This window comes from Protopterus annectens, chromosome 14.part0 (assembly GCF_019279795.1).
Source record: "Protopterus annectens isolate FY-2018-M chromosome 14.part0, PAN1.0, whole genome shotgun sequence".
Classification (NCBI taxonomy): Eukaryota; Metazoa; Chordata; order Ceratodontiformes; family Protopteridae; genus Protopterus; species Protopterus annectens.
The window spans coordinates 1,081,201,235-1,081,226,025 of NC_056748.1; the positions used below are offsets into that span (position 1 = coordinate 1,081,201,235).

General features: G+C 42.8%; 1 protein-coding gene across 1 annotated transcript in view; it reads right to left on the reverse strand.

The window, feature by feature from the left end:
- Positions 1-24,791, reverse strand: part of CFAP46 (cilia and flagella associated protein 46) — a 3,596,153-nt gene that overhangs the window by 1,826,150 nt on the left and 1,745,212 nt on the right. Inside the window, exons 31-32 of the mRNA XM_044056880.1 lie at positions 22,686-22,845; positions 7,162-7,385 (exon numbers count right to left, since the gene is read on the reverse strand). Coding sequence (XP_043912815.1) covers positions 7,162-7,385; positions 22,686-22,845 — 384 coding nt within the window. The remainder of the gene's footprint in view (positions 1-7,161; positions 7,386-22,685; positions 22,846-24,791) is intronic.

A 24,791-nucleotide genomic window follows, 5' to 3' on the forward strand; every position in this document is an offset into this window, starting at 1 on the left:
GTTAATATGGCAGGGCTCCTAGACAGTACACACAGCTAACATGGCAGGGCTCCTAGACAGTACACACAGCTAACATGGCAGGGCTCCTAGACAGTACACACAGCTAACATGGCAGGGCTCCTAGACAGTACACACAGCTAACATGGCAGGGCTCCTAGACAGTACACACAGCTAACATGGCAGGGCTCCTAGACAGTACACACAGTTAACATGGCAGGGCTCCTAGACAGTACACACAGTTAACATGGCAGGGCTCCTAGACAGTACACACAGTTAACATGGCAGGGCTCCTAGGCAGTACACACAGTTAACATGGCAGGGCTCCTAGGCAGTACACACAGTTAACATGGCAGTACTCCTAGACAGTACACACAGTTAACATGGCAGGGCTCCTTGACAGTACACACAGTTAACATGGCAGGGCTCCTAGACAGTACACACAGTTAACATGGCGGGGCTCCTAGACAGTACACACAGTTAACATGGCGGGGCTCCTAGACAGTACACACAGTTAACATGGCGGGGCTCCTAGACAGTACACACAGTTAACATGGCGGGGCTCCTAGACAGTACACACAGTTAACATGGCGGGGCTCCTAGGCAGTACACACAGTTAACATGGCAGGGCTCCTAGACAGTACACACAGTTAACATGGCAGGGCTCCTAGACAGTACACACAGTTAACATGGCAGGGCTCCTAGACAGTACACACAGTTAACATGGCAGGGCCCCTAGACAGTACACACAGTTAACATGGCAGGGCTCCTAGACAGTACACACAGTTAACATGGCAGGGCCCCTAGACAGTACACACAGTTAACATGGCAGGGCTCCTAGACATTACACAGTTAACATGGCAGGGCTCCTAGACAGTACACACAGTTAACATGGCAGGGCTCCTAGACAGTACACACAGTTAACATGGCAGGGCTCCTAGACAGTACACACAGTTAACATGGCAGGGCTCCTAGACAGTACACACAGTTAACATGGCTGTCTGCTATTCACATCTTTTGGCCACACTTTGGGCACTTTTTGAAGCCAGACTTTGGGTGCTTGTCTTGGTCAGCCATTGAAAATCGGAGAAAACTATTAGTGACTACAAAAATATCCAAACAGTAAATATCTACCAAAAGTCTTAATAAAATCAGGCTAAGTCACACACACACACACACACACACACACACACACACACACACACACACACACACACACACACACACACACGCACACACACGCACACACACACACAACTGTAAATGTCCTATTAAAGTGACAGGAAATGCCTTTACTGTCACCACCAACTGACTGAAAACACACAAATGAGCAGACTATGCAAAAAAAGGGGAATAGCTGCTGGCATACAACACTCTAAATATTTCAAGTTAGAAAAATTTACTGTTAACTACCAAAAAACTGTAACAGTAAAAATAGAATCAAGTCTTACTAATCTAAACACACCACACAGCAAAAACTATACAGTATATAAGTAATTAGACAAAAAATGTGACAAAAGGTCACTCACTAAACACACACACTATTACTTAGAAAAAAGTTTTAAACTAGGCCTAAAACAAGAAACCAACCAGAAATGTTTTAAAACACACTAAGGGAAGGGACTAAAGTGTAGAAAAACACACACTAAAAAGCCGTAAGAGCTTTATGATCTAAGCTATTTAAACTAACTATTCAAATGTAAATAATACGAAGAAGAAAAAAACAGTTTTACTGGCCCGAGCTAATGCAGAACCTCCGATCTATTGCAGTGGCAAACTAGATCTGTGGTAAATTCAGGTGCATCATGGGACAGGGACTCGGCCTCGAGCGATTTGAAGACCTCGAGCTTTGCAACTGGCCAACTCGGAGCCAAGGGATCAGCTCCGAACCCATCAGTAAAGAATGAACGGCGAGATAGAACAACTTCACATCTAGAGACTTCACTATGTGTAATACCTTAAACCTCCTTTAACAAAGGCATACGGGATATTATGCACATTTCCTCTTCAGGACATACACGAATTTCGGCCACATGGCTTCTGATTGCCTCTGATTTTATTTTATAAAAGTCATTAGTAAAGCATTCTGGCCAATAAAGCCAAACCTCACGAGCTACAGACATGACACACTTTGCCCTTTTTAATGACTCATCAGTAAAGTTTAAATAAATAATCTGAGAATCATTAAAAAAAACACTCAGCCTTAAACAAAGTCGTATGTCCATAATATCAGGGTGACAGCACATTTTCCCAATAATGAAAAATACAGCCGGTAAAAAGGGCACACAAAAAAAAACTTCATAAGCAAAAAACATTAAAAAGACACTGGTAAACCAGACACTCCGCTTTGTGAAAACCTGAAAACTCCTTTGACAGAAGCCTTCAGGATATACAAAGCTTCTAAATATCCCTGACTTTTTGTTTTTTTATAAGCCTTTATTAAGGCATTTGGGCAAATAAAGCTCAACTCCGCCAGCTGTAAACATGACACATTTCACCTTTTCATGGGTTCAGCAGTAAAGCATAAGTGGATAATTTAGAAATGATCTGAAACACTTTGCTTTAATCAAAGTCTGATGTCCATAATATTGGGATGATTGCAGAATGTGCCAATAATCAACAAAACAGCAAACAAAAAGACTACAAAGAAAAAAAACCTTTAAGACCTCTACACAGATATAATACACACACACACACACAAACACACACACACACACACACACACACACACACACACACACACACCTCTACACAGATATAATACACACGCACACGCACACACACACACAACACACTTCTGTATAGCACAGAGACTGGATACAGAACTCGTAAGTTCAGTATACTTTATTTACAGCTGAAAAAGATAGAATGAATACAAGCTTCACATTGTAGCAGGAAAACAAACACTGAATTCTATAGTTCAAGATTTCACATCTGGCAAAAGTTTCAAATAATCTCTGGCAATGTCCAGCTATTAATTTGTTTAAAATCGCGGGTACCCTTCTTGTTGTTCCTCAGTTACTTTTAGTAAATCTTCCAGCTGGTAAATTGCAATGGTCCTTACTCTTAGTGAAATTATCCATCTTAATGACAGATAAACATTTCTGTTGTTGGTGCGAGAGCACCCTCTGTTAGCTGTAGCTCTAGAGAGATTTCCTATCCGCTTCCACTGCTTTGCTGCATGTTCTCTGTTTCGACATTCCCTACTGCATTATAAAGTATTTATACATCAACTCAATGGAACTGTATGTTCACAGCAGTACAGCACGTTTATAATAAAACAGCCTTTTTTCTAATGATTATGTATCTGCACACTTGCAGAGTCAGGAAGGGTATCGTGAGTAGACTGACGTGAAGTAGCGGGCATAGCTTCTTCATCTAAGATACGACAGATTTTTTTTCTGTTTCCTTTTCTTTATCTACTGAAGACAATTCCAGTGACATTCTTCTGCTGTTGGTATTGTCAGTCCTTTACCTTTTATCCCAATAACTTCTGTTTCTCTAAACATGTGCCAATGAGAGTCCTATTTCTTACTAACGCTCTGTTTTGACCTTAACATCCTTGCTCAGGTTCCCTTCCTTGTCTTAGAGAGTTCACCACTATGGATCTTCCTGCATCTCCACACAGAAATCTTTTGACAGGGCTCCATACCTGCGTCTCCACACAGAAATCTTTTGACAGGGCTCCATACCTGCGTCTCCACACAGAAATATTTTGACAGGGCTCCATACCTGCGTCTCCACACAGAAATCTTTTGACAGGGCTCCATACCTGCGTCTCCACACAGAAATCCTTTGACAGGGTTCCATACCTGCGTCTCCACACAGAAATCTTTTGACAGGGCTCCATACCTGCGTCTCCACACAGAAATCTTTTGACAGGGCTCCATACCTGCGTCTCCACACAGAAATCTTTTGACAGGGCTCCATACCTGCGTCTCCACACAGAAATCTTTTGACAGGGCTCCATACCTGCGTCTCCACACAGAAATCTTTTGACAGGGCTCCATACCTGCATCTCCACACAGAAATCTTTTGACAGGGCTCCATACCTGCGTCTCCACACAGAAATCTTTTGACAGGGCTCCATACCTGCGTCTCCACACAGAAATCTTTTGACAGGGTTCCATACCTGCGTCTCCACACAGAAATCTTTTGACAGGGCTCCATACCTGCGTCTCCACCAGAAATCTTTTGACAGGGTTCCATACCTGCGTCTCCACACAGAAATCCTTTGACAGGGTTCCATACCTGCGTCTCCACACAGAAATCTTTTGAGAGATCTCCATACCTGCGTCTCCACACAGAAATCTTTTGACAGGGCTCCATACCTGCTCTCCACACAGAAATCTTTTGACAGGGCTCCATACCTGCGTCTCCACACAGAAATCTTTTGACAGGGCTCCATACCTGCGTCTCCACACAGAAATCTTTTGACAGGGCTCCATACCTGTGTCTCCACACAGAAATCTTTTGACAGGGCTCCATACCTGCGTCTCTACACAGAAATCTTTTGACAGGGCTCCATACCTGCGTCTCCACACCGAAATCTTTTGACAGGGCTCCATACCTGCGTCTCCACACAGAAATCTTTCGACAGGGCTCCATACCTGCGTCTCCACACAGAAATCTTTTGACAGGGCTCCATACCTGCGTCTCCAGACAGAAATCTTTTGACAGGGCTCCATACCTGCGTCTCCACACAGAAATCTTTTGACAGGGCTCCATACCTGCGTCTCCACACAGAAATCTTTTGACAGGGCTCCATACCTGCGTCTCCACACAGAAATCTTTTGACAGGGCTCCATACCTGCGTCTCCACACAGAAATCTTTTGACAGGGCTCCATACCTGCGTCTCCACACAGAAATCTTTTGACAGGGCTCCATACCTGCCTCCACACAGAAATCTTTTGACAGGGCTCCATACCTGCGTCTCCACACAGAAATCTTTTGACAGGGCTCCATACCTGCGTCTCCACACAGAAATCTTTTGACAGGGCTCCATACCTGCGTCTCCACACAGAAATCTTTCGACAGGGCTCCATACCTGCGTCTCCACACAGAAATCTTTTGACAGGGCTCCATACCTGCCTCCACACAGAAATCTTTTGACAGGGCTCCATACCTGCGTCTCCACACAGAAATCTTTTGACAGGGCTCCATACCTGCGTCTCCACACAGAAATCTTTTGACAGGGCTCCATACCTGCGTCTCCACACAGAAATCTTTTGACAGGGCTCCATACCTGCGTCTCCACACAGAAATCTTTTGACAGGGCTCCATAGCTGCGTCTCCACACAGAAATCTTTTGACAGGGCTCCATACCTGCGTCTCCACACAGAAATCTTTTGACAGGGCTCCATACCTGCGTCTCCACACAGAAATCTTTTGACAGGGCTCCATACCTGCGTCTCCACACAGAAATCTTTTGACAGGGCTCCATACCTGTGTCTCCACACAGAAATATTTTGACAGGGCTCCATACCTGCGTCTCCACACAGAAATCTTTTGACAGGGCTCCATACCTGTGTCTCCACACAGAAATATTTTGACAGGGCTCCACACCCTGCATTAAGGGTTCTTCCCTTTCACCTGCTGCACTTTGTTCATTAGCTTGACTGGAGCTTTTGGTTAACACAAAGTTTTTTTTTCTCTTTCTACTTCTGCAATGACTTTTTCCACTAACTTAACAGCTGGGTGTTATTGGTAACCCTCAGGAAAACGTTTCTAACACACAGGATCTTCTATCCCTTCTAGCCAAACTCAGACTGAAGTTCCCAGCCATGTCTTTTTCTATATCCAGAGTGTGTATTTTTAATAGCATATCAGGTTACCATTGCCCTTCCCCAACTTACTGGGATGGGTGCTCTTAGTAGTGCTATGTTACTGCTGTTGCCCTCTCAGTTTCTATTAGGAGTGTATTCAGGACTGCTTGTTCTCTGTAGTGTGTCAGACTCAGGGCTGCTCTCCCCAAAGCTTTTAGGAGTTTATTCAGACTACAGAGTATCTAACTGCATTCCCATCCCTCCAAAACTTCACAGTAACTTAAACTGAGGGAAGTTCTTACCCAATTATAACAGTGTGTGCTAAATTAGGACCTGAAGCCAAAGCATACAATACTGTACCCAACAGTAACAGAATTTCTGTATGTGGTACAGGGTACTCTTTCTTTTTTTTTTATTTTTTATTTTTAGGCATAGGTACAGGGTACTCTTCCTTACCTCCATGAACACACATTTCTTCTCTCTCTCTTTTTATTTTTAGGGATAGGTACAGGGTACTCTTCCTTACCTCCATGAACACACATTTCTTCTTTCTCTGGTCATTGGTTTTACACTTGAAAATATAAGTTTCCTTAATAAGTGTGACCATTCACCTGAAATCTAAAAATCATATCTAAAATAACAGAGCTTTCCATAGACCCCTTGAGTTATAGCCAGGGCATGCCTCTCTTCTAAAACAGATCTTGCTAGAAAAACAAAGGATTCAACTATAAAGATTTAAAGTGTAGAAGAAAATGATACAAAGTCACAAAAATCTGTTTAGGTGTTTTATTTGTATCCAATCATTACATACAGTTTTAGAAGTCAGACATCTTTATTAATTCTAATGAGCATTTTCATTCCAATAATAACTTCCTCAGAGAAATCCCTTCAATTCCCTCCCATCCACTAATACCATGCATTTAGCTAATTTAGTAGAGGCACAAAGACTCACCTTACTCATGTGTACTAAACCTAATCATGAATCTGCCCCTGTCCCTAATGGTAACCCTAACCACTAACTTACAAAAACTCATTTCCCTAACAGTATCACTACAAGACACCTGGACACCCACATACACAAAATCAAACAAGCACATTACTAAATCTAGCCTCTAACCTAGCCCATAATCTAATCCTAACCTGTAAACACACACACATACACTCTCCCACCCCAACATCAAAACCGTTTAACTTAAACCAAACCAAATCTAATATAAAATGACAAAACTGCATTTGGCAAACCCTCCAGTCATCAACACTGAGCTACAAAGCAAAAACACACCAGTGTGCTCTGTTAACCAACATAGCATTCGACAGAGCAAACTACAACCATGCACATCTTTCCTTTCTATTAGTTCTTAATTTTTGTCAGAAATATATGACCTTATGTACCCTTACCTTCCAGATCTGCAAAATATATGTATAGGCCATTAAACAATGCTCTTGGTGATGAGATGAGGCCTGGCCTGAGATCACAGCCATTAATGTGTGCGCTCTGGCAAGTGCCTCCAGCTGTCTCACACTTCTTATATCTGCAAAAGACATATTGGGATCCATAGATTTAACTCCAATTTGTGCATCTGTCTTCACAGGAATCAGAGATTCATTTCTATGCTCTGCTTCTGAAACACAAGAGAAATAATTAAACATCTTTTATTCAACAGAAAGTCATATTAGGATGTTTTTGGATAGCTAATATTATCATTGACATTGTTATAGATAGAAGTAGTCACAGTCTTGATTTTAATATAGAATTCTTTACATATTCCATGAGTTGCCCAGAAAATGTTTGTAGCATGAAGCTGAATTTGTTGGCAAAGCGATCACACAAACATCCTATGTTGTTCATAGGGGGTACAAGAAGCTGTAAAAAAAACGAATTTTAGACATCAATATATAATTATGTCAAATTCTAGGAAGAAGGCCGTAAACAACTGTCACACCCAGCAATATGGGAAGAAAACAGAGACTGCAAGAACTGTAATAATCAAAAAGTACAGTAAATGACATCTCAAGCTGTCCAACTAAAGTTGCAATACAGCAAGAAATGTCTGAAAAGGAACAGCAGCTGTCCAATGTAAAAAAAAAAAAACATGATAAGTACTTTACATATGGAAAGAACAAGATGCCTTAAAATATACTCTGAATTATTACTTTGGTATCAAACATTCATGACATCACTATTAAAAAGTTAAAAGCTAATTTAAAATAATCAGCCTAACATAATGCAGTCTATCTCATAGATAGATAGTTATTTTATTTGTTTAGTGGGAAAGTCCGACTTGGAATAAAGTCAATTTTCAGCTTAGGCCCAGGGAGAAATGCTCCAGGTGCATTTCTTTGTAATGTGAGAGGAAAACAGAGTACCGGAGAAAACCCACAAAAATGCAGGGAAGACATGTAGACTCTGCACAGAAAGCACTCCAGCCAAGAATCAAATTGGTGACCCTCAATGTGAGGCAACAACACTACCACTGCACTGTCCTTTAAATGGATAAATTAAATAGTTACACAAGATATTTAAAAAAGGAGACTATTTTCGTTTTTAAATAGATACATAAATCATATACAGGGTTCATGCTATTGGCATATTCCATGTGATAGATATTTCCTGTCTTATTTCAAATATACATTTCCATGAGGTTAGACTACATCTCCAGTGTCTGTGTTGTTTACTATTCATGGTTATATTATGCACTTGACTTTAGATATCCATCCTGTTAAAGTAATCCTGGCCATAACGATTTCTGAGATGTGAGCATTAATGTGCAGAGGGCGTTATACTCTTTCCGCAAACACTCAGTGTTACTGAAAAAAAAACTCTGCTCTGTCCCAGGCTGATATGGAAATGAGTCTAATGGGATCAGTGCTCTATCCTGGTTATCAAATTCAAAATAAAATAAACGTCTTGCCTATGGTGGTCCCTGAACTGACCTTTAGCTGACTCATTCATCTGCCTATCTTTTTCACAAAGCAACTGACCAAGAGTTATAGAATTATGTATACGACTGATGTGCAGGACCAACATTTTATTTATTTATTGGATGTTTGTTTACTGGTAAAGTCCGTGTGGGTCAGAAAGAACCCATTTTCAGTGGAGGCCCAGGGAAAAAAGCTCCAAACGCAGACTGTAATGTTACAACATTAAACAGGAAAACATATTTGAAAGAGAAATAACATTACATATCACCTTAAATTACATGTTACATATGACATTGCATATTACAATTTTTTTTTTTTTTTTTACACAGACGAATTGGAGGAGAGAAAGAGGAAGTATCAAAGGGAGGGAGGGATAGTCGGAAAGGTAGAGAGACTGGACAGTAAAGATGGAGATTCTCCTATGTCAGTGCAATGGGCACAGCAAAGAGCTGATCAGGTTTTGTTTTAGTGCAATTTTGAAGGCCAGCAGGTTACTAGTAGTTCTCACAGTTAGTGGGAGTGAGTTCCAGACCTTTGCTACATAGTGGGAGTATAGGCCTTGTCCATCTCTCTTGGAGGGTTTGGTTATAGTGAGAAGCTTTTTATCTGTAGATCTAAGTGTGTTGTTAGGATTGTAAGGTTGGATGATGTTTAGAGCTGGACAAGCTAGGGCTCTGCAGACTATGTTGTGGAGTGTTAGTAGTTGGGCGTATAGCAGGTGGTGGGGGAATTCTAGCCAGTTTAGTTTTTGCAGTGATAAACAGTCATGTGTTCTTGCTTTTGCGTTGGTAGCAAACTTGGCCACTTTATTATTTATTGTGGTACTGTTCCATTCTGAATCTGGACGAGCTGTGGCACTGTTCCATTTTGAATCTGGAGGAGCTGTGTAGGTTGGCAAGTATAGGTGCTCCATAAAGTAGGAAGGGTAGAAAGAAAGTTTTGGCAAGGGTAATTCTGATTGAAGAGTTTTGGATGTGTTTGTTTCTGTAAGGCATGCCCAGTTTCTGCTGGGTTTACTTTACATTTTCTTGAACTTGCAGATCAAACTGCTGGTGATCATGTATGACAACACCTAGCAACTTGGTGTAGTGAACAATTTCAATAGTAGTATTAGCTGAGGAGAGAGTTTTGAAGTAGTTTAGATCAGTAGTACAGTTTTTTTGGCTGAAAAAAGGACGACAGCTTTTTTCAGGTTAAGGAATAGCTGACAGTTAGTCAGCCAGGATCCAACAGCAGAAAAAGTTTGAGTATTGGAGAGAAGTTGGGGTAGTGTGGGAGAAGTGCAGATTATTGTGGAATCAGCCACATATTGTATGAGTGTTCCACTAGTAAAGGCAGTATGTAAGTCATTAGTAAAACTATTAAAGAGTAGGGGGCCTAAGATGGATACTTGTGGGACTGCAGTGGGGTTTAGCAAAGAGGGGGAGATAACATTTGACCATCTTACTGCCTGTTTTTACTCATGTAGATAACCGTGGAACCATTTTAGTGTAGCAGGGGTAATTCCTAAGTTGAAGAGCCTGTTCAAGAATAAAGAGTGTCACGTGATGTCAAATGCCTTTGAAAGGTCAAGAAATAGAGCAAAAACATAGCAACATTTGTCTCTGGCTCTGTTTACCGATTTGGTGAAGGCTAGGAGGGTTGTTGATGTGCTGTGATGAGGATGAAAACCATGGTGTGTGTTTGTAAGGATGTTGTTATATTGTAGGTATTTCATAGTTGAAGATGAACACATTTTTTCAGTATTTTCCAGATGTGAGAAAGTATGGCTATGGGCCAAAAGGGGGGTGTCCCCACAAATTATCACATTGATAATAAGGCACTAAGCACGCAATGAGTCATGAGGGACATGGGCACCCAGGTTGATAGCAAACTGACTTTTGACCACAATATTTCTTCTGTTGTATGGAAAGCTTTTTACATGGCCCACCTCATTAGTAACGGTATCTCATCCAGGGACAAGGTGGTCATAACATCCCTGTATTCTTCCCTTATATGACCCATCAATGAGTACAATTCCCCTTTCAGCATGTACCTCACAAACTCATGCAACAACTGGAGAGACCACAGAGGTTCCTCACCAGGAGAATCCAGGACTTCAAACATCTACCCTACACAGACAGGCTAAAGGCTCTGTCCCTCTACTCAGTCTCCTGCAGACTCCTCAGTGGTGACCTCTGTCTGGCATACAAAGCAATCTCAGACCCTGCCTTGATGGGACTTGCTGCATATCCGCAGGTCAAGCTCCACTCGAGTAACCTGCAAACACAACCTCAACCTAGTCTGTGACATTAACAGGACATGTTGGCGGGGCAGATTTGTGTCCCAGAGACTCCCCCTCTTGTGGAATAGACTCCCTCTCGATGTAATGCAGAGTACCTCATTAACCCTTTTTAAGTGCAACCTGGATAACTGGATGGGGAACAGAAAATACATTCCTGGGATTCCACCTGTGTCTCTACTGGAGAGTGGCACAGGGTGATGACTTGTTGAAACATGGGCTAAATTCTTGGCTAGGCTTGTAAGGGCCTCAGGGCCAATAGCCTAGTAATTTCCTACGATCCTAAGTTTGTTAGTTCAGTGGAGTTATCTCCTTTGTGAATGGGGATGATACAGGACTTTTTCCAGATGTTAGGTACTGTGGATTGAGATATGGAATGACTGATCAGGATGCTAACTGAGTATGCTATGGAGTCTGCAGCTAATTTTAAGTATAAAGGGGGAGGTGATCAGCAGAGGTGGAGCAGGATTTGAGGTTGTGGAGTAGTCTTTGTATGAGGCTCATAGGTATTGGTTGAAGAGAGAAAGTGGGATGGTTCTTGGAATGGGCTTTTGTGCGGCGGAGTTGAGAAGGGTCAGGGCCAGGTGAAGGAACATTATTAGGGTTAGATAGAGAGGAAGAGTGACAGATGTGTGAGGTTTTAGTGAAAAGATTAGCTATAGATTTTATGAAATGGATGTTAAAGTCTTCAGCAATTTGAGAGAGGGGGGCATTAAGTGTTATGTTGGATTCTTTTTTAGTTCCAGGGTAAAGTAGGGCTGTAATTGCGGACCAAAATTTTTTTTAGACTGGTTTTATGTTTCTGATACCGGTGAATATAGTTCGATTGTTTGTTTTTAGTGATCTGTTTGTTAGTTTGGTTACATAGATGCTTGAAATTAATTAGATCTTGTTTGTTTTTTACTTTGTTTCTCCAAGCTGCATCCCTTTTTTTCATTAAGTTTTTAAATTCCTTAGTTAGCCAGGGGACGGGATTCCTTTTGATTCGTTTGGTGCGAACTGGAGCTAGGATGTCCAGTAATTTTAAGAAAGAACTGTTAAAGTAGTGTACTACCTCATCTAATAGCAGTTCCTTTAGTGGTAACCAGTTTATTTTGAGAAGTAGATCATTAAACTTGTCTTTAGTGAAGTTAGTGAGGTTTCAAACAGATTTTAGGGTATAAGTTTTAGGAGGGTGAGTGTTCACTTGAATGGCAACAGCAGGTAGAGGGTCCCTTAGGGAGTTTGGATGTGTACCAGCAGTACTAAAGTTGGCAGAACATGATACCAGGATCCAGTCTAAGGCAGACTGCTGAGTGTCGTGTTTGTTGGACCTAGTAGGGGAGGAGATGAGCTAAGTAAAACCATACAGGTTGATGGTATTTGTTGGTAGTTGAGATGTAAACTTTTGCCAGTCTATGTTAGCGTCTGCTAAAATTATACTTTCGTATTGAAATGTCTGTGTGACCCAGGAGAGGATGTCTTCAAGGATGGGAGTACTGTGACCTGGGGGGGGGGGTGTAGAGTACAATTATGCATATTCTCTTCGTATTATTAAGGTTTAGCAAGAATATGAGCAATGCTGTTGTGGAAAAAGTAGGGGTGTCATTTGTGTATGATGCGGTATTAAGGTTGTCAGGACAGAGCAATGACATGCCTCCGCCCTTCTTATGGTTCTATTAGACCTAAGTATGCTGTAGTCTGCAGGTAAGAACTCAGAGTCAGGTATGTTAGGATTTAGCCAGGTTTCAGTAAAGGCTAGTATATCAGGTTTGCACTAATCTATCCACGCTTGAAGAGGGGATACTTTGTTGTGTAGGCTTCTGATATTATGGGTCATTAAAAAGAAGTTATGTCCTTACCATAACGTTCCATGTGGAGTGTTCATCTCGCCTTGGTTATTACACATGGGTTCGGAGCCGATCCTCGGCTCCGTGCCGGCCGACTGCAAGCTCTGCATCGAGAAGAAGCTCGAGGACATCTAATACCCACAATCCCCCTCTGCCTTTACCTCAGATCTAGTTTGCAAGCAAACCAGACAACAAGCACGCACACATGCCAAACTATATACATAAGTACATATATACAAACATACCAAGGGTATGATAGTAACACTAATACTGCAACAGCAGAAGGAGAATACTCCAGACCAGGCACCAAATCGAACGTTCTTCCTAAGGGTGGGAAGGGTGGGAGTGTAATAAAGCGAGATGAACACTCCACATGGAACGTTATGGTAAGGACATAACTCCTTTATGTGAGAGTGTTCAATCTCGCCTTTGTTCTTACACATGGGTAGCGCCCCTAGCTCCATGATCCTGAGGAACTCAAGGGAGAACGTTCTTGAGCACAGTGGAACCAAAGGTTGCCCTATCCCTAGAAACCCTGTCCACTTTGTAATGAGATATAAATGTATGTGGTTTAGCCCAAGTAGCAGCCGCACAAATAGTGTCTAAAGGTAAACGAGCTGCATGAGCCAAAGATGTAGAAATTGATCTGGTAGAATGTCCTCTGGGTTTTACTGATAATGTTTGATCAGAATCTTCATAAACATAAATGATACAGTCAGTTAGCCACTTCAAAGAGTTCGTTTCAGAACTGCAAGACTCTTTCTGCTGTCAGCAAAAGATACAAATAGCTGATCAGATTTCCTGTGATCTTTTGTTCTATCCAAATAAAATCTGAGTTGTCTATGGACGTCCAGTTTGTGCAACATATACTCTAATTTATTAGAGTGGTCTTTAAAGAAGGTGGGTAATTCAATGGACTGATTAATATTACTAGTAGAACAAACTTTGGGAAGAAAGGATGGATTAGTGCGTAGGGATACTCTGTCAGAATGAAAAATTAAATAAGGATGTTTGACCGAAAGGGCCTGCAGCTCAGACACCCGTCTAGCAGATGTAATAGCCACTAGAAATAATGTTTTCCATGACAAAAATTTCAAAGTGCAACTTGAAGCTGGTTCAAAGGGTGGTAACATCAATTTAGAGAGCAATAAATTTAAATTCCACGGTGATGTCGGACTTCTGACTGGTGGTCTGATATGAAAAGAACCTTTCAAAATGGCTTTACAAAGACTGTGAGCCATAATAGGTGCACCACTTTCTTCTACATGATAGTTAGAAATGGCAGCTAACTGTACTCTTAAGGTAGCCGGGGAAGCTCCTTCCTGAAATAATTCGGTCAGAAATTCTAAAACCTTATTCAACGGAGCTGTAGCAGGGTCCAACTGATGTGACTCCGCCCAGAAGACAAAACGTTTCCATTTACTGGTGTAAGTTTTTGTAGTGGAAACTTTATGAGAAGCTACTAAAATATCTTGAACCGCCGATGTAAGGGAATTGACCTGGCTAAAGGGAAGCGGAGCAGCCAAGCTGCTAGATGGAGAGATTCCAGGGATGGGTGAGGAACTCCTGACGAGTGAGTCAGTAGATCTGGCTCTGGGTCCAGCATCCAAGGTCCCCGAATGCGGTGATGCAAGAGAAAGGGGAACCAAATTTGACGAGGCCAGAACGGAGCAATGAGAATTATAGTCCTCTGAAGGTTGTTTGCTTTCTGTAGAAACTTTGCAATCAGGGGAAATGGAGGAAAAGCATATAGGAGACCCGGGGGCCAATCGTGCACCAGCGCGTCCCTGGGGACTTCCCCTGGAGGAGTAATAGGGCAAAGTAGCTCCTGCATTTGGCGTTCATTGGAGACGCAAACAGATCGCAGGTAGGCTGGCCCCATTTGCGAAAAATCTTTTCCGCAACTGACTGTTTGAGGGACCACTCGTGAGGCAATAGTATTGCCCTGCTCAGCCTGTCGGCTATGACGTTGGATGACCCCGGGATGTGCGTTGCGATCAGAAAGCGACCGGTGGACTCTGCCCATTGCCAAATTCTCATGGCCTCTCTGCATAGTTGGTAAGACCTGGTTCCCCCTTGCTTGTTTATGTACCAGACTATGGACATGTTGTCTGTCTGAACTGCAATGGTCCCTGGAGGAAGAAGGGGAGCAAAGTGTTGCAATGCCAAAACACTGCCCTCAACTCCAGAACATTGATGTGCAGATTGTACTCCAGATTGGTCCATTCGCCTTGGACTGTCTGTCCCTGAAAGATGCCCCCCCACCCTATCAGGGAAGCGTCCGTGGTTATCGTCGCTGACGGTGTGGGTAGCACAAATGGTCTTCCGCCGGATAGGTTGCAAGTCTGTAACCACCACATTAGGTGTGATTTGCATGTTTTCGTTATCAATATTTCGTGAGTCAGTGGAAGTTGTTGGAATGACCATTGTGCAAATAGAAGCCATTGTAGCACTCTCATGTGCAGTCTTCCCAATGGTATTGCTATGAGAGAAGCTGCCATGAGACCCAAAACTTTCAGAACAATTTTTGCTGGGGATTTTCTGGACGACAGCAGAAGGGAAATGTTGAATTGAAGTGCTACTATTCTTTCTGTCGGAAGTTTTAGAACTAACTGACGCGTGTCTAATTCCGCTCCTATAAATAAGATATGCTGTGATGGCTGTAGCAAAGATTTTTCGAAATTTACTGAAATGCCAAGGTGTGTACAAAGTTGTAGGGAGTAATCCCTGGCTTGTATCAGTTGATGCCTGGTGGTGGCAGACAGGAGCCAGTCGTCCAGATACGGAAACACCTGGAATCCTAGGCGCCTCAGATGAGACGCTACCACTGCCATGCATTTGGTGAAGACCCTGGGAGCTGTGGTCAGGCCAAAGGGCAGGGCTCGAAACTGATAGTGACTGGCTCCCAGCCGGAAGCGCAAGTGATCTCTGGACGCCCTGGCCATTTTGATGTGGTAGTATGCGTCCTTCAGATCTATTGAGCACATCCAGTCGTCCTTCCGTAAGAATGGAAGGATCGATTGAAGCGTGACCATTCGGAACTTTTCCTTCTTGACAAAGGTGTTGAGATGACTTAGGTCCAGAATTGGCCTCCAGTCCCCTGTTTTCTTTGGAACTAAAAAGAACCTTGAGTAAGTTCCGAATCCTATTTGGTCCGCTGGGACTGGTTGGATGACTCTTTTTTCTAGCAGCTTTGAAATTTCTGTAGCTGCTGGGTCTCGCAGATGGGATGGTACATCTGGGAGTTTTCTCTTTGGAATGGGGGTGGATAGAAATGGGATCTTGTAACCTCTGGTAATAATGCTTTTTACCCAATTGTCCGAAGAAAGGTTTTGCCAGGCCTGAGGGTATAAAGCTAAGCGACCCCCGACTGCCTCCAGAGCAGGACAGTCGGGCCTCCTCTCAGGAGTGCTGAAAAGGTTTGCCAGGGAGGTTATCCCTGTCACCTTGGTTTTGGACCCCTCTGCCGCCAGGGTGGCGTCTTCCACCTCTGCCCCCTGCCTCTAGAGGGGCATCACCCTGTGTGTTTGGAAAAGATCCTTGGGGTTTTCAAACCACATTTTCCCACCACGTTGCCCTTTGGGGTACGGTCTGGAAGGTGGAAAACGGACTCCGACAGCAGACAGAGTCTTTCCTCCTGTTCACACCGGTAAGGGTCTCCTTTACTTTAGGGCCAAAAAGTGTGGCTCCATCAAATGGGGCGTTAGTAAAGGAAGACTTGAAGGCTTCCGCAAACGAACATAAGCGCATCCAGGATTGCCTACGAAGAGCAATCGCTGAAGCCGCTGCCCTACTCGATCCTTCGGCTGCATAGGATATCAGCCTCATGGACGAGTTCACAATGGACGTAAGGGTGTTGAGATGCGCTGTAACTTTCTCTGAGACAGCGGCATCTGTAGCACCCTGGAGGGTATCTCCCAACTCTTTGACTAGATCCCTCTGTAAACGTGTGAAATGGGTCAAATAGTTCAGGGAACGCATAGAGAAAGCTGCTGAACTGAAAATGCGCTTCCCGTATCTGTCCATGGTCCTAGAATCTTTGTTAGGCGGATGGACAGATGAGGAAGACTCCGACATCTCCTTTTTCGTGGCTGCTGCCACCACCATGGCGTCTACTGGAACTCCTTTGGTAAGGTAAGCTTTGTCCTGTGGTGCCGTGATGTACTTATTTGGCTTCCTAGGGACAGGTTCCACGTGTCAGGAGTCTCCACGCCCTTCGAGCAATTAATTCCATTAACTCATCAAAGGGCGGAGTGACCCAGGAGGAGGAAGGACGGGCACCAAATGCCTTCAGCAAAACTGACTCATCCTCAGAAGGGGGAAGGGCTTGCCAGTCACCTCTCTGTTTAAGGATCTCCAAGATGTCAGAAAAGAGACATCCTCTGAAGGTGACTTAGGGACCCTTCTGACTCATCTAAGTCAGTGTCAGATGTCAAGGATTCTTGTGGAGAATCCAAGTGTCTCCTCTTACACAGTCTTTTCCTAGGAACTTCTTCGTGGGGAGCATCCGAAGAAGCCTCCGAGGAAGAGGGGCACCTCCAGGGTGGCTGAGACACTGGTGCCCGACGCTTGACGTGGCCGTGGGTGCAGAGGAGGATAACGGTCCTTTGCGGGGAGGAGAAGCTGTACCTGCTGATGTGGTTGTCTGGGTAGACAACACCTTCCTCATGAGGTCGAAGGCCCCGGGTCCCGAGTCGAGGTATCTCCCGGTTCGAAGAAATGGGAAGAATCCCGAAACAGGAGCCGAAGGCACCGACCCGAGGACGGAACCGAATCGATCCGTGCGAGGCCCGAGAGGAGAGTCGAACGAAACATCGGTCCGACTCGGTCCCGGAACCAAGGACAGATCTTGGCCCGAGACTCCGGTACCGGATCGGATGGAGTCGAGGTAAACGGTGCCGACCGAGAAAAGACGGTTCTGGCACCGAGGGCTCCACAATCATCAGGTCAGCTTCTTCCGGCTCCAAGACTGAACAGGTCTCGGAGGAGGAACAGCTGGAGATAGTGGCAGGCCTTCAAGTCTCGACATCAACTGAGAGGAGACCGAAATAAGTTTGGACAGGGCCGTATGCTCCATAAGTTTCTGCACCACACGGTCCACGTCGGTGTCGGAAAGGGCTCTAGAAGAACGAGTCGAAGGGATCGAAGACGGAGCCGACCTCAACAGAGTCGGTGGAGGGAGCTCCGTCACCGGTTCCAAGACTCGAGGCTCGAACTGCCAACAGTTGAACACTCGGCCCAAGTCTGTGGAACCGGTGATCTAACTAGACTCGAAGAGCTCGGAGCCGATGACTTTGGCTCCGACGCCTTCGACCCCTTCAAAGACTTGGATGCCTGGTCTGAAGCATCCAAAGCCTCCTGGAAAGAGGGTTTCAGCAATCCTCTATCCATTAGTTTCCTGCGCCTATCTGTCATGACCCTCCCACTAAAAGAGTGACAAATAGAGCAGTCCTCTTGTAAGTGGAGAGGGCCAAGACAGTAGACACAGGAACTGTGGTTGTCTGTGACCGACATTTTTTGGCCACACTGACAACGTTTAAAACCAGATTTCATCTTTTCAGACATATTAACAAATGAAAAAGACAGTCCAGTCCAGTAAAAAGTCCAATCCAGTAATAGTGTCAAATCCGGGAATAAGAGTCCGTTTGATATTAGCTAAAAACAAGACTACACAAGTTTTTAGTCAAAAAAGTCAAATCCGTTAACTGCCAAAAGGCAAGACTACAATAAGTTTCTAGTCACAAGTCCAAGAAGGGGTAGGCCCCGAAAAACTCTAACTCGAAAGTTAACTAAGTTAACTTATTCTAAGTATCGAGAATTCCTGACACTCACACACCTACTCTTACTTAAGTAACTAGATTTAAGAAAATTTCTGAAATTTAGAACAGAATAGATAAAAAATCTTATCTGAACAGCCTCGAGCTAGTCTCCAGCGATGCGTATGCAGCAGCGGCAAACTAGATCTGAGGTAAAGGCAGAGGGGGATTGTGGGTATTAGATGTCCTCGAGCTTCTTCTCGATGCAGAGCTTGCAGTCGGCCGGCACGGAGCCGAGGATCGGCTCCGAACCCATGTGTAAGAACAAAGGCGAGATTGAACACTCTCACATCTTTAGTTTTTAGGAGATGTTCTATTGGCTTGCTTGGTAGTGGAACCAGGGTTAGGGTGTATGTCATTACATTGTGATAAAAGAGAGATTAGATAGGAGTATATATTTTTTAGTTTTTTTAGGGGAGGTAGATGTGAGAGGTATAAGGTGGAGTTTGCTTGCTATGTGGAGAGTCCAAGAGTTTAAGGACTGAGTAGTAGGGTAAGCTATACAGAAATAATTGAGGGAAGATATTTCCACAGCTGTGATGGTGTGTTTGGTAGTTTGAAGTAGATGTTATCAGTGAGAGTAATTATTTTAGAGGTAATATGTGAGAGTGATGTTGTGCATGTATTAATAATGTAGTGGCTACAGTGGCTATGAGTTTTATTGTGGGGTAGTAGTGCATGTTTGGGAGGTAGTTTGGAGAGAGCTAATTATAGTCTGGCATATAAGGAGTGGAGTAAGGAGGCACTTAGATGTTTCTGTTCTGGAGGTGGGGAGTGAGTTTTATGGGAAGGTTAGGATTGGTGTTTATTGGTGTAAAAGCAAAGTTGGAGGAAGTTATAATTGGTTGAATGAGGAAAGGGGTGGAGCTTGTGTAAGTATATGGGTAGGAGTAGTGGGGGTGGGTGGGGGAAAGGAGCGAGCCTGAGAGAAGCAAGGGCGAATGGAGAGAATAGAAACCAGGCAACTGCAAAGCAGAGCAGCTATTACTTTTCATTTACTGAAAGTACTATCTGTTAATCGTATAGACCACAGCTCAGTGTGACAGCTTTTCATTTACTGAAAGTACTATGGTACAGCGGTAGCGTTGTTACCTCACAGCAAGAGGTTCTCCCATTCGATTCTCAGCATGGCTTGGGAGTGCCTTCTGTGTGGAGTCTGCATGGCCTCCCCACAGTTGGGTAGCGTTCGAAACACATGCATGCATAAATGGGCGTGCCTTCGCTGAAGGTTAGGCGTTGAGCTGGTACCTCGGCGTTTTGTAAAAATCTACTGCCAATCATTAGCGGGCCGGAGTTCCACTGTGGCGACCCCTTACCGGGAAAAAGACAAACAACAACTATCTGTTAATCGTACAGACCACAGGTCAGTGTGCCAGCTTTTCATTTACTGAAAGTACTGTTAATCGTACAGACCACAGGTCAGTGTGCCAGCTTTTCATTTACTGAAAGTACTATCTGTTAATCGTATATACCACAGGTCAGTGTGCCAGCTTTTCATTTACTGAAAGTACTATCTGTTAATCGTATAGACCACATGTCAGTGTGCCAGCTTTTCATTTACTGGAAGTATTATCTGTTAATCATATAGACCACAGGTCAGTGTGTGAGCTGCAATTTAGGGTAGCACTTTTCCAAAAGGTAAGTAATTTATTAAGAGAAAGAGGAGGCTATAAGAAATAAAACGAGAAGGGGGCGAAGAGGACTAGATTATAGCTAATCCCAACTATATCAACAAAACTAAATCATTCAGATGGATCAACTGTTTCACTCACAATAAGAAAGCAGGTATTCGCAGTAACTAAGAAGACCATTCACAAGTAACTGGATGACTGCATGACAAGCACAACAAAACTCTAAATGGGCAGGTCAGGCCCCATTTCTCCAAGTCTACTGCCGATGCTGTAGCCTTACTTAAGAATATTCCTGCTCCATGTATTTGTGAGGCTGTACCCTGGATATCTATTTACACTTTTTCACGCACCAGAGGCAGCATGTCCACTCAAAAAGCTGAGTTACATTTGCCATTGTAGTCCTGCCAGGCATGTTGTAAATCCATTATGCAACATCTGATGTCAGACAGTTTTGTACACAAGATTACATCTACGAGATGCTAACAAGTTTCAGCCTGTGATACAGGGTATGAATCCCCCAGCCTCTGTTTACTTACTGCTTGATGGCAAACAAGTAATTTACCAGACAGTGCTCCTAGGTCACCCCCAAAATGTTTGCCTTGCGAAAAGTGTACTTAAAAAATTAAAAAAAAATATATAGTATTTGGTACTGCCGCATTTTTGAGTTCCCTGCAGCGATGATTCTTATGACTAACACAATAAAACTAAGAAGTGGCACTCATCATAACTTCAGTTTAAATAAAAAGACCAGGGCTGCAGGAGGGGCTCTCACCCTTCAATCTCTGGTACTGCCAAAATGATTTAATGTGTAAATAGACATCCTTGGGTCATATAGTGTGGTGTTTAGAACAGAAATTATTTTGACTTAACACATCCGATGAGTGCAATTAGAATGTGTACCTCTAAAGGGACATTGTTTGCTGGTTATCATTACAGACAGCACAGCTTCAGATGCTTTATTACCACACGTGTGACTATTAGTAGGACTTTGTTACTACACACGTGTGACTATTAGTAGGACTTTGTTACCACATACATGTGGCTATTAGTAGGACTTTGTTACCACATACATGTGACTATTAGTAGGACTTAGTTATCACACGTGTGACTATTAGTAGGACATTGTTACCACACACGTGACTATTAGTAAGACTTTGTCATCACACACGTGTCACTATTAGTAGGACTTTGTTACCATATAAGTGTGGCTATTAGTAGGACTTTGTTACTACACACGTGACTATTAGTAGGACTTAGTTATCACACGTGTGACTATTAGTAGGACATTGTTACCACACATGTGACTATTAGTAGGACTTTGTCATCACACACGTGTCACTATTAGTAGGACTTTGTTACCACACACGTGTGACTATTAGTAGGACTTTGTTACTACACATGTGTGATTATGAGAAGGACTATCTAGACACGGTTTTGTCATGCAGCATAATACTAAGACTAACTAGGCCTCTAGAATGCCACAAAGCATTATCAGTGAGCATTTTTGCACCCCAAAAGAACAGAAACTGTTTGGATTATGATATATTTTACACCATGCTTCTTGCTGATAGCGTCAGTAAATGATGCAACTATGTGTCCTCTAGGGATATCCAAATACTTAACGTTTTAAATTACAAGCTCGATATAGACCTTCAGCTGAATCTAATTTTTATTTTGGCTCTCCTGCAGCGGGTGGTCTCATTAAGTGGACATATAGCATTATGATGGACATACACATACAGTGAAACATTTCTCAAAGTGGAGTACACTGAATGCTCACGATTCTTCCATCTTGTACATAGCCTCTGCAATTCTATGAACACAGATGCTGATATAGTTTTTTACTTCTTTTTGTAAAACTTCAGACCAATGTAATTATTCTCGGAGTAAGTGGAGTACTAAACCCTAAACATGAGATATGTAGTTCCGAACAAATAAAAACGAAGAACAGAATTTAAGATTCAAAAACTTCTAAGGAAATGGCACTCCTTACAGCCAAGTTTTACAGACAAAACTTACAAACAAGGAAAAATAAGCTCCTGAAAAAAATGATGTGCAGTTTGTATTTTTCTTATAAAATCTAAGTACAGTTTGATATACAGTTATTAACAAATGATCTTCAAGAAGACGACTTGTACAATAACTTGACAATGATCTAATGTTCAGTTATCCACAACTTATTTAAATTAACACTGGCATTAGACATCTGTGACGAAACATAAGGTACATGTTTCTGCTTACATTTTCTATGCAATTCAGTTAGTATGAAGTCAGGCAACACAATGGGGCATCATAAACACAACAAAAATACATTTGCAAACACCCCAAAGAAAAAGCTTGATGCTTTCATTAGATTTCCTTTGATCTTCACATGCAGTGGAAAACACGGTATGAAAACATTAATATATGTTTCGTTTGACTGTTTACAAATAAAATAACATACCTTCTTTAGGGTTTGATTTTTCTGCAATTCCCATCAGCAGTAGAATATCTACAGCCCAGTCTAACATGCTGAGTGCATCAATGACTGGAAATTGTCTGCAATAAAGCCATTCTGCAAATTCTATCAAATAATCAACCTTCTGCCAATCCATTTTGGAGTGCTACAAAAAATAAGTTTCAGTAACATAACTGATGATGTTATGAGTAAAATACTGCTGTACATTGTACTTTTTCATAAGCATACATATCATGAAATCCCTTTCATTGTTTAACAAATGAAAAGACGAAATCTAATGTCTAGCACAAAAGAAAGACCGACTGCCACATAACCCCACGGAGGCCCAGAGTACACATTCTAATTTCATTCAGTTCCTTCCCAAAAAGTACAACCGTAGTCAATTCTGAACTATCTACTAAAACAAAGTAGTAAATGGGATGGTGCAGGTTTTCAGTGGCATTTAAACATACTTTCCTCAAGCTTTGGCTAGCTCTTGGATTGTTTTTTAAAACTGAAAAACTTCTTCAAAGCTGTCATCTACAATAACTATACATATGTGTTATTCTATGTTGTTTTAAACAATTTAATGACTATCACTAAATCACATGTTGTGCTTTCAGGGCTTGCAAATAACATACAATAACAGGAATACATTGCTGTTTAGCCAAAACTTTCACAGTTCTCTTTCAAGACAAGTCTCTGGCAAGTTACTACCTTTAAAATAACTCCATTGTATGCACCTGTGAGTGAATTGTGACAGCAATATGTACAGCCACTTCATGAGGCACCCTACAATGATATACAGCAATAATGCCAGTAACAGTTACAATCATGAAAAAGAAAAATATTTATGTTTAGAAGCAGAACACTTTTCATTGCTGGTTTCAGTATAGTAGCAAAGAATGTAAGTAGCTTAAGCAAACTTATCATAGGTGTGTACTAGGCTAATGGCCCTGGAGCCTTTACAAGCCTAGCCCAAAGGATTTAACCTGGGATCATACCACCAGACCTTAGTTCCCAGTGCCTCTGTTGAGTACAGCCACTGGAGTGATCCCCAGGGAGAATTTTCTATTTCCCATCCACTCATTAAGATTTCTCTTGAAGAGGGCCATTGAGGTGCTTTGTTTGACACGTATGGGAAGTCTATTCCACAGCATGGGCAGTCTCTGGCTTATGAATCTGTCCCTCCAGTTCATTCTGTTGATTGTGGTAATGAGGTTGAGGTCTCTGGAGCATGCGATTTCTTTAGATGTAGCATTGCTAACAGAGCTGGGTCAGACATGGCTTTGCAAGTCAAGCAGAGATCGCCTCTAAGTAGGTGATATGAGACAGAGAATAGTTGGATTTTTTTTGAGTCTGTCCATATAGGCCAAGTGTTAAAGGCCTAGGACCCTCTTTGTGAGGTATTTCTGTGGCCTCTCCATTTGTTGCAGGTGTCTAGTGAGGTACATGCCAAATGGGACACTGTATTCGATGATTGGCCTAATGTGAGAAGAGTAGAGGGAGACAATGACCTCTTTCTTCCTAGATGCAAAACCCTTAGTAATGAGATGTGCCACATAGAAGGAACTTTCTGACCACAGTGGCAATGTGGTGGTCAAAAGAGTGGTTGCTGTCAACCTGTGTTCCCAGGTCTCTTATAATGCTTTCTGTGTTCAGCAGACTACCATCAATGTGGTAATTCAAGGGAAACAGTTTTTTCCGAAGGGGGATGACAACACATTTTTTTGGCATTGAGCTTAAGGCCATGGTTCTGACACCAGTCGTTGGTCTCAGTAAGGCCTTTCTGTAGGATGTCAATATCACTTGGGGACTTAATAATAGCTCCCAACTTGCAATCATCTGCAAACTCTGTCAGCCAAAGTCCCTTCGTGTGACCTGGACTTCAGAGAAGGTGATACCAAACAGGAGAAGACCCAGGACCGAACCTTGTGGGACTCCACTCGTGACTGGTCGGCAGTCTGACTTGGAGTCAGCTATTTTCACACTAGTGGGTTCTATCTGTGAGCCAGTTTGCAGCCCACCTAGTGATATAGGGTTGATGCCTGGCTTAGTGAGTTTTTCTATGATTCTTGAGTGAGGAATGGTATCAAAGGCATTGGCCAGATC